This window comes from Empidonax traillii, unplaced genomic scaffold (assembly GCF_003031625.1).
Source record: "Empidonax traillii isolate 1590-97213 ecotype Southwest subspecies unplaced genomic scaffold, ASM303162v1 scaffold1946:size199562, whole genome shotgun sequence".
NCBI lineage: Eukaryota > Metazoa > Chordata > Aves > Passeriformes > Tyrannidae > Empidonax > Empidonax traillii.
In genome coordinates, this window is record NW_020957139.1 from 87,968 (window position 1) to 98,632 (window position 10,665).

The 10,665-nt window shown below is 55.2% G+C and overlaps 1 protein-coding gene across 1 annotated transcript in view; it reads right to left on the reverse strand.

The window, feature by feature from the left end:
• Positions 1–76: 76 nt before the first annotated feature.
• Positions 77–10,665, reverse strand: part of ADAMTS14 (ADAM metallopeptidase with thrombospondin type 1 motif 14) — a 14,526-nt gene continuing 3,937 nt past the window's right edge. Inside the window, exons 2-15 of the mRNA XM_027909109.1 lie at positions 9,790–9,873; positions 8,403–8,559; positions 5,170–5,275; positions 4,920–5,063; positions 4,331–4,463; positions 4,095–4,208; positions 3,774–3,922; positions 3,400–3,575; positions 2,376–2,509; positions 2,075–2,198; positions 1,879–1,959; positions 1,567–1,730; positions 970–1,135; positions 77–213 (exon numbers count right to left, since the gene is read on the reverse strand). Coding sequence (XP_027764910.1) covers positions 77–213; positions 970–1,135; positions 1,567–1,730; positions 1,879–1,959; positions 2,075–2,198; positions 2,376–2,509; positions 3,400–3,575; positions 3,774–3,922; positions 4,095–4,208; positions 4,331–4,463; positions 4,920–5,063; positions 5,170–5,275; positions 8,403–8,559; positions 9,790–9,873 — 1,869 coding nt within the window. The remainder of the gene's footprint in view (positions 214–969; positions 1,136–1,566; positions 1,731–1,878; positions 1,960–2,074; positions 2,199–2,375; positions 2,510–3,399; positions 3,576–3,773; positions 3,923–4,094; positions 4,209–4,330; positions 4,464–4,919; positions 5,064–5,169; positions 5,276–8,402; positions 8,560–9,789; positions 9,874–10,665) is intronic.

Here is a 10,665-nt window from a genome sequence, read left to right on the forward strand (position 1 = left end):
ACACGGAGGAGGCGTCAGAGCCGGGATTTGTACCGGGACCACTCCCACGGAGCACCTCGGGCCAGGCGGGGAGGACTTACGTGGGCTGGGAGCACTCCTGGAGGTTGCAGCGCCGCCGGATCGGCTTGGGCTTCTTGCCGTTGTCACAGAAGTTTCTGTGCACCATCCGGTTGTCGCTTTTCCGACGGCAGCCGTACTTGGTGTACTGGATGCCTGGGGGGGGTGATGAGTGGGGGGGGGGGTCACACTTGGGGGGTCCCCGCCAGGTCCCTTCTCCTGCATCTCCCCTGCAGGGACGTGGGCTCTCAGATGTCACCGCTGGGGCATGACCCGAGCTGTGCATCGCCCAGGCTCGCAGAGGATGCTCACGTGGATGCTGGAACACCCCCAGACTCCTGGGGTCAACCCAGGATGCCACAGGGCACCGGTGTCCCTGCTCATTGCAGGGGGGTTGGACCAGATAACCTCCATCCAACCCAAAATATACTCTAGTTCTATAACATCTTGCCCATTGTTTGAGGATCAGATCCCACTGGCCATATGGAAGCAAGGCTTTCACCAGCAAACCCCAAAACACCAGGGTATGGGTGCACATGCTTCTTCCCAGAGGGAAAAACCCGGCAATAATCCTGCCAGGAGCTCCTGTGTGCTACCTGCTGTCCCTCTCAGAAATTCCTGGTGTGTGTCCACACCTATGTCTGTGCAGACTTGAGGAGCCAGTCATCTGCAAGATCACTATTCCTTGGCTCAAATCCAGTTAAAAACAGCCAAGGAATTAAAAAATCATAGCAGGCCCACAAATAGACAGACACAGGTTATGCACACGTGACTATGTAAGCCTGCTTCTGTAAGAAACCTGGCTAAAATGCTCACCTAAACTGCTCTGCAACAATTTTTCCAAGCCAGAGGCTCCCCAGAGGGCTCCCACACCCTGTAACATGCCCAAGCATTCCCCCCAGGCAAAGCTACCTCCTCCACACGCCTTGGAGCACTGGGACCAGCTCTTGAGGGCCCACTCGTAGGAATCCATCTCCTCGAGCAGGACGTTGTTGTTTCCGATCATGGGCAGCAGGTCCTCGTGGATGATGTACCTGTACATCAGGCTGCTCCTCGTCTCCTCCTCCTGAGGGATGACCTGCAGGCACAGAGGGGGAGAGGGAAGGGAAGAGGAGGCCATCAAAGGATAAAATTACCACGTTGTATAGTCACCTATGCCCAAAACTTGGTGGGGGGGACACACGGGGTGAGCGGGAACGAAAAACCTGCTCTTCCCTGGGTGCCCAGGGAACCCAATCCCTAACTCCCCCAAAATGCCAGCATAACTAAAACGGGACATGGAATGATAAGCAGTTGCTGCACAGAGCCAAACGCAGCTGGACTCAGAGGCAAGTGCCCAAGCAACACCTCTTTGTGCCCATCACCCCTCGCTTTTGGCTGCCTCATCCCCTGGATTTAATGACATGCCCTACCCCCTTTCTTTATCTACGTCCTTTCACCACTTTCCACCTTGCCCTCTCTGTGACAGTCACCCCCAAACCCTCCAAGAGCACGCCCAGTCAGCCTCACCAAAACACTGATGGCCTCGTGCAGGGGACCGCTGGTTTTCAGGCTCTCTTTGCCGTGCTCAACGGTGTATTCCCACTCCAAGCCCATCTCAATGAACACTTGGCTTTTGGCTTCTTTGCCCTTGGCATTCAGAATGAAGTTGCCCGTGGCTTGATTCTTAACAGCTGGAGGAGAAAGGAGGTGTTTCAGCACCTTTCCTTCTGGTCACTGCCTTTGGAGGACTGGATGACCCAAATAAGATGCCTTTTGGTGGGAGTTATTGGAATAGGGCCGAGAAGGAGCAAAGGCAGAAGTGGACTACGGTGCACTCACTGATGCTGTGGGATGCCGGCTCCACCTCTTCTATCTGAAGGTGCCTGGCTCCAGCTGGAATCTCAAACATCTTCAAAACACCTGCTGAGACAGAGCGGGGAAAAAAGGGTGGAGGAAGAGAAAGAGCAGGTTTGTTCCAGCTGGACGCACACGTGGATCCAGCTGGGCCTGACCGAACCCGCCCCCAAACTCTCACCTGGCTGCTTGGGGGTCTTGGCCAGTGTGCCCTTCACTGTCCGGCAGTGGGAATTGTCCCCCCCACAGACCCCACACTTGTCATCCTGCTTCAGGGAGCCAACCTCCTTGTCACAGCCCACGTGCTGTCACCCGTGGGGAAGAGAAGACAAGCCCAGGGTTACACCCCTGCAGCCCAGCCCGTCACCCTGCTGCACACAGGGCTAAAACATGTGTCCCCAGGGGGTGGTGGGTCAAGGACATGCACAGGGCTCAGGCCTGGAGAGGGAAAGGACAGGGAGAATCCCACAGCAGCTCCTCACCACGCACTCGCCCCGGACGCAGATGCTGTAGGGGTCTCGGTAGCTGCACCGGGTCCCGTCGTGGACGACCTGGTTCATGAACACCACGTCCCCCGTGCCCTCAGACTGGCAGATCAGCTCACACTTCTGAGCATCTGCGGCAAAAGAGATGGGAAAGGGGGAAAAAAAGGGAGGTTGTGGAAATCCATTAGGGCGAGTGAAGGATGAAAACCATCTCAGCTCGTACTCCTGAGCACAGCCAGATTTCCAAAGCCCGGGTTATTCACGTGTCTGATCTCCCACGTCCATTTGCTGCTCAAGAACCTGCTCTTTTGCCCAGCACATTCAGGAAATGAGGAGGAGAACGGGACACACTACATGATAGTGCAGTGCAAGATGGCCCTGGCTCCTGGCCCAGCCTGGAGCAGACACTCCCCACTGCAGCTCCAGGAGCAAACAGGTAGCTCTGCCATGGAGACAGGCTGGGAAGAGCTGGGGATGTTCAGCACGGAGAAAAGAATGCTCCATGGAGACCTTACAGCTCCTCCCAATACCTAAAGAGGCTCCAAGAGAGCTGGAGAGTGATTTGGGACAAAAGGGGAAGTGCCCAGAAGGATAGGACAAGGGGAAATGGCTTCAAACTGACAGAGGGCAGGGTTAGATGGGATACTGGGGAAAAAACTCTTCCCTGTGAGGGTGGGGAGGCCCTGGCACAGGTTGCCCAGAGAAGCTGTGGCTGCTCCATCTCTGGAAGTGTCCGAGGCCAGTTTGGACAGGGCTTGGAGCAACCTGGGATAGCTGTTCCTGCCCATGGCAGGGGGTGGAAGGAGGTGATCTTTAAGGTCCCTTCCATCCCAAACCATTCTAGGATTCTACGATTTTCAAGACCTGCCTTAATGCACAGCAGCCTCCAGCTCAGCCTCTTCCCACCACCCACCATCAGTGCAGCTGGCACAGCCTCCATCCCATGGTGACGGCCACAGCCTCCTCTGGGAGGGGAGGCAGTTTGGCTGCAGCTCCTTTGCCCGGACCCGCCGCCACTCACCATCGTGGTGCTCGTAGGGGAGCCAGGAATGTTTGCTGTTCTGGTGGGTGTAGTAGGAGTTGCGCTTGGAGCACTGCTGGGCACGGAAGTCCTGGTAGGGCCCCGGGCACTCCTCGGCGTTGCACACCTGGTACTCATAGGTGGCTCCCGGGCAGTGGCGCCCACCGTAGGCCGGGCTGGAAAATAAATCCAGCGGGTTATAAAAACACAGGAGAGGGGAGGGTGTTCCAACCCAGCACAGCTCAGCGCCCAAACGCACAGGAGCAGATGAACCCATCCCTGCCAACGCAGGGAAAGAGCCTGGAGCCCCTGGCTCTCGGCCACTTCCAGTTTCCCCCCCTGCTAAAAGGGAGGGAGGAGAGGTCCGGACGTACGGCGGGTTGTCGCAGCTCCGGCTGCGGGATCGCACACCTCCCCCGCAGGTCCTGGAGCACGAGCCGAACTTGGACCAGGAGCTCCAGCTGCCATCCTGACTGTAAGGCTGCTCCGACGTCTTCCAGATGCAGTGGCCCTTGAAGCACCACTAGAAGGGAGGAGAGGGAGGGGCGAGCTCCACACCTGCCCCTTCCAAAGTGCTCAGTGAAGAGCTCTCCCACACCCACAGGACTGCAGGAACGGTGCAGCGCAGGAGGAAGGGCACTCTTCATTGTGCCCTCGGGCACACCCCTCCCCTAGGAAGCAGGACCAGCCCCTACCTTGCCCGGAGAGCACTCTGTCCCGTCCAAGGGTGGCCCCTTCTTGGTCTTGCAGAAGTAGGGGTTGTCCGGGTGGCTGCACCACAGCTGCTTGCAGGGGTCGAAGGTGCGGAACTGGGGAGCACAGAGGGGCTGGGCTGGGACGGCAGCGGCGAGTGCCGGCGGGGTCGTGGCACCCAGCCCGGCTGGGGGGCCCCGGGGAGGGGGCACGGCGCGGCCGTACAACCCGTACTCACCGCCGTGCACGTCTTGTAGCCCACGCCGAAGTCGAAGCGGCACTGCTCGTCCATGGAGTAGTTGATGCCCGGTAGCTCGGGCAGCGTGGGCCACTGGTGCTCAAAGGGGTCGTCCAGGAGGCAGTCGTAGGAGCTGCACACGAGGCAGAGTCAGGCATAGAGTGTCTCCCTCTGCCTCCCCCATCCCTCAGCTCCGGGCCTCTCTCTAAATTCAGGGTTTGATAGGTCTGAGTTATATCGTGGGATCCTGGAATGGTTTCAGTTGGAAGGGACCTTGAAGATCGTCTCATTCCACCTCCCTGCCATGGGCAGGGGCACATTCCACCAGCCCAGGTTGCTCAAAGCCCTGTCCAGCCTGGCCTTGGACACTTCCAGGGATTCAGGGGCAGCCACAGCTTCTCTGGGCAACCTGTGCCAGGGCCTGCCCACCCTCACAGGGAAGGATTTCCTCCTAATCTCTAATCTGACTGTGCCCTGTGTCAGTGGGAAGCCATTCCCCCTTGTCCTATCCCTCCATCGCTTGTCCCATTTCCCTCTCCAGCTCTCCTGGAACCCCTTTAGGTACTTGAAGGGCTCGGGGCTGACTCACTGGATGTAGCGGTTGAGCTCCTGTTTGCTGCAGCGGGACCAGTGGTAGCGGTGGAAGGCGGCCTGGACCAGCGGGGCCATGATGCTCCCCATGCTGGTCTCGTCGGCGCAGCGGTTGCCCTGCCCGTCGTGCTCCATGCCCAACCTGGTGGGAAAGGGGGATTTCTGCACCAGCAGAAAGCTTGCTGTGCAAAGTGAGGGGCTGCCACCGCCGCCAAAGGGGCACAGCCCACTCTGCCCCCAAGACTTACACGTGCCCCGTCTCGTGGGCCACCACAAACGCCGAGGAGAATCCGTCCTCGTGGTTGAGGGTGCAGCTGCGGAGAGGGTGGCACATCCCCGTCACCGGAGCGTAGCCTGGGGCAAAGAGAGAAGGGGGGGAGACAGGAGGAGAGGAGAGAGAAAACCTTTGAGAGAGGAGGGGGGAGGAAATGACAAATTAAGAAAAAAAAAAAAAAAAAAAAGAAAGGGGCAGGAGGGCACCCCGTGCGTGTTTTATGGGTGTGGGTGACCAGCACCTCCCAGCCCAGCAACGGCACCCCCCGCACTGTTCCTCGTTTAGAATTAATAAAGAACAAAGAAAGAGCAGAAGGCACGAGGTGTTTCCCAGAGAGCCCAGCCAGAACCACAGCCCTGCTCCCCCCTGTGATGCCCCCACACGTGCCCCCAGAACCACACACGGCCCCAGCCCCCGGCCCTCGATCAAGTGCAGTGCAGTGGGGCAGCTGTGGGCAGGGAAACCTTCCCCTCCCAGTCAGCATCACATCACCTCCAGTTTGGTCATTTTCCTTTGGTTTTTTCTTTTTTTTTTTTCCCCTCACGTTATTTCTGCCCAAATTCAATCAACTCGTTGGCACGTTCCAGAATTTACTTTCTGAATATTTTCGATATAAATATTGCTTTGGGGTTTTTTTTTAAGACCGACCCTTTTTGGCATCAGGGGGGTTAGTGAAGGAAGGACTTGTAGGTCCGAGAGGCAAAAGCAGGGCAGGACCATGCTGGATAACTGTGCCCTGGGGATAAGGATGCTGCAAGGGGAGAGCCCTGTGAGCCAAGAGGGAGGAGCTGAGCTGCAGCAGGGCAGGGGTGGTGATGAGCTGAGGGTGACTGCACACCCATCCTCCTGCACCCACCCCGGCCAAGCCACGGGATCCACAGAGCTCACCGTCCTGGTGGGGTACTTGCTCCACACCAAGGCACACCCATAACTGGGTTTAACCACACAGTAATAAATCAAATCCTGGATAAATCATTTTAAAATATTCCCCTCTCCACCCCCTCTGCCAATGAAACCTTCCACAAGGAAGAGTAAGGATGTGGGAAGTTTTCTGTGTAAGGGAAGAGCAAATATATTTTTTCTAGGATGATAATGGGATAAATTCCTAACCAAAGAGGCTCTGAACAGCAGATGGGATAAAGGAATATGAATGGGTGAATGCTCAGGAACGCAGATACTGGTCTTTCACAATGAAGACCCCAGTAAGAACTGGGAGACGGTGCTCTACAGGAGAACAGTGGTGAGAAGTAACTACCTGGAAAATATTTAATTGGTAAAGACTGGAATAGCCTGCAAATGCTTCCCAGACATACACAGTCAGGAGAAGCAGCATGTCACAGAATCACGGAATGGTCTGGGTTGGAAGGGACCTTAAAGATCATCTAATTCCAACAATCATCTCTCCTCACCAGCACAGCAAGACACCAGCCAGTCTCCTCCTCCTTCCACATGCACTGAATTCTTCTTTATGGACACTTCCTACCCCTTTCCAGCTTCCCTGACCTTCTGCACGGACCACCAGCCTGCTCTAAGGTGATGAGCCAACCGCAGGGGATAACAGGACAACAAATGCACAGCCTGGGCCAGAAATCTCTCCGTGCCACAAATCTCTCCGTGCCACACGCTGCAGAGGGACACACAAACTCTTCGGGTATTGACAAGACTTCTGCAGCAGTAATTAATAATTTACAACCCATCTACCCACTGCTTTTCTGAAGCACAGGAGTTTATCTGCAACCCACACGGGAGGGTAAGAAGGTTCAACTGGCCCTTCCTCTTCCAGCTTTACAAGCAAGCACTGGAAGGTGCCACGGTCTGGTCCTTCATTCCACACAGCCCCGAGCTCAGCAGGGGTGAGAGGGATCCGAAAGGACTTTGCTTTGAGGAAAAGAGGCAGGAGTAAGCCAAGTGTTACGACTCCAGCAGCCCAGCCAGAGGGTAGTTCCCAGTGGATGTTCCCAGCACCTCGTGCCATGCAACACAGCCAGGTGAGATCAGGGCAGCCACGGGGACTCCTGCAGAGAGCAAAGGTCCATCCCAGGGATGTGTGACAAGCAGGAAGCCGGATCCGCAGGGATAAGGGGAAGGAGCTGGAACGAGCACTCCTAGAGCAGGGCTGCTCCCACCAAGGGGGAGCCGAGGGAGTCTTCTCCCCCTTCTGCTGACATGCCAAAAAAGGTCCTCTCACAGTCACTTTGGACACAGTCACTTTGCCAGGAAGGGTCTAGAAAAATGAAACAAAACCCGGTATTTTGCCCACGCTGCCACACGACCCCAGGCAGGGAGCCCAGGGCAGGTCAACAGCTCGGTGAGGAGGGTGTTGGCACAGCCCAGGCTCTGCTCTTTGGTGGCCAACAACATATTCAAGAGGGTTTCCAGCTGGATATCTCCTGTGGTTCATCTCCTACTGTGGGGAGATCCTCTTCAGGCGGGAAATCCAGGTGGGGGCAGGTCTTTTCCATCCCTCCTCCCTCCCATGCACAACAGGAGGATTTCGTGCTACCGATCAGCGCGAGGTCACTGCCACGTCCATGGCATCAAATGGAGCCTCCTGGTGGAAATTCAGATCTGGCCACCAGCGTGGGAAGAAGGAGATGGCAATTTGGAGGCAGTGGGCTCAGAACTGGGAGAAGTCACCTCTCACGGTGACACCAAGGCACCTGCTTTCCTAACGGAGCCAAGAAACACCAGCAGCTTTTCCTGCAACTTTTTTTTTGCTGAGGTCTTTAACTTCCCAGGCCACACCAGCACAGCCTCTGCACCTGCAGTAAAAGCTCCTCTTTGGCCCAGGATTCATTCCATGCTCCCACATCCAAGAAACCAATCCATATAAAACCAGGTTTTAAAGGTCCCCCAGAGGACAGAAAGGATTGACTGTCTCAGCGAAACTTCCTGTGATGTCTTATCTTTTTTATCTTATTTTTATGGCATTTTGGGATGGGAGGAGGACTGGTGCACGAAATCAAAGAAGAGCAGAACTAATAAAGCTATTATTTCATCCATTCACAGGTTGGTGCTCTGGATTGGTTCTGTCTTTCTTCTACTTCATGTGGCAGGGGGGAATAAAATATATATATATATATACCGATTTTTATAACCTTTTTCTGGACCTTGCTGGCCAAGACTGTGTTCCTGCAAGAAATCCTCTCCCCTGGCTGGCTTCTCCCCCGGCAAACTGCACATACCTGATCGAGATAAGTACAGTACCTTGCATACCTGCGGGGCCAAAATCTTGCCTGGTGAGGAAGACGGCGTGGTCGTGGTGCTCGGCGTGCTCCGGGTCCGAGCGCTGCTGCGAGTGGGCCCAGCGACACACCTGCTCCAGGCTCCGGGACGGGTTCCCTCGCTCTATCAGGCTGACCGACTGGGAAAAGGATGGAAAACTCAGCGGTTTGGGAAGCAGAAAGACACACTGCCCTTCTTTTTCCCCCCCAGCCCCCCAAGCCCTTAGTTGGAAGCCACGGAAGGTTTTGTCCTGTGAAGTTCCAGGTGGGAGATAAGAAGCTCGCAGGAGGAACTCAGGTCTGAAGAGTGGTGAGCTGGGAGCTCGCCTGGATTCAAACATCTGCTCGTTATTTTCCTACGTCATCCCCCCCATAACTGGACGGAGCAGCTGCCTCCAGCGCCGGCTTTCGGGAGGATAAATCATCCTAAAGGGAGCCCGGCTGGTCTCATCCCTCTGGTTATTGGCCGTAACACCACGGCTCCAAATCCCTTCCCCTCCATAAATCATCCCCCAGCACAGAGCACAAGCACCCCTGGGAGGAAGCCAGACAAATCGTTGGCTTTCTCAGGTGGAGATGATGTTGCTGGTCCCATAGAAACCTCCAAAAACGAGCCACCCTCCATCCTCGTCCCTCTTCCTCAGAACCAGCCCCAGATCTGTTGGATTCCTGCCAGATGAGTGTATTTCTATAACAAGGAGGGGTCTTTCCAAAACCTAAAGTGTCTTATTTGTGGATCACACACACACATACAGAAACACATCAGCGTGTTGACTCATTAACACCCCTCTAGAACACTTTGTGTGGGATAGGGGCTTGCCCCCAAAACAGGAAAATCACACTCTTGTAAAGAAAATCTTCTGGCTGCCAGGCTTGAACAGGACTTAAAAAATAAATCCAACCTGAGAAACCTTCCCAGGAAACCTTCCCATGCTTCTTCTGTCCACGCCCAAGCCACTTGAGAGCTGCACGGCCAGCAAAGCCAAGGCTGGGACATGGGAGATCCTGGCCTCGGCTTCTCCTCACTAATGTCCAGCTCCTTCTAATTTGGGAAGCTACCTTTTCCTCATCATCTATCCTTGAGCTCCTGAGGAAGCCTCTCATGGTTTTTCCCATGTCCTAGAGCAAGCAGATAGGGGCAGATCCCCGCCACCCACCATCTCCCCAAGGACCTCCCCTTAGCTATGGGACTCTCCAGACCTTCAGACTCCGAAATCCAGGCCAGGGAGGGTTCAGATTCATCCCTGCTCAGCACAGTTGTCACTTGGGCTTCAGCAGCTGACCTGAACAGCCACATTTTTCCAAGCCAGGGTTTATCTGAGTGCTAAACATCACAGCAGGTCCTGCCCAGCACACCCAATGTTATTTACCTGCCGGTACCCCACCATGATCATCCTGACCAGCACGATGTTGATGTGAACGCCCAGGGACTCGTCGTGATAGATTTCGTCCACCTGAAGAAAGGAGGGAAGTACAAACAGGGAAGAAATTAAGATCATCCCCCAGAGCCCTCAAACACCCTCCTGTACCTCCGCGCTCCCACCCTTCAGCGCCCGACCCCGCTTTCCGAGACCAGTGGCAAAGATCTCACCTCCCTCTCCCCCCACCCGCAGTGTGGTCTTTTTTTTTTTTTTTCCCCCTGTGAAAGTCAAAAAGCCGAGCTGGAATAAGGCAGTTTTTCCCAGGATGGGTGGTTCAGGTGGTCAGTGACATCACGCGCCCCATCAAGGGAGGGGTGAGTTTCCTCCACCACACCTCGCAGTGAGCCTTTTGGAATACAAATTCCTCAGAGGGATGGAAATGCCTCAGCCTCCAGCATCCTTGCGTGGTGGAAAGGAAAAATGCCTTTTTTTTTTTTGAGGAGAGGCAAAGGATTGTATCAAAGCAAGGGCATTACTCAGTGACACCGGTGAGTCAGACTCGACCTACCGCTTCAGAAACCCCGGGAGAAGACAACACAATGAGAAGAACAGGGAGGGCTCGTGAGTCAGGGAGATTTTTCTATCACCCCAGGCTGCAAAAATGACTTTGCAAAGGAAATAACGAGCTATAACCTTTTCCTTCCCCGTTTCCAGGATGAATAAACAAATTCTACTCCCCAGTGCTACCAAGGGAAGAAGAATCCATCTGGGAAAGGCCTATGAGAGCCAAGTGAGGTGACAGACACCGAGAGAGGCACAGAGTGGGCAGCCACAAACCCACGTGAGATCCCGTACCACCTTCACCCACCTGCAAAGCACGAGTGA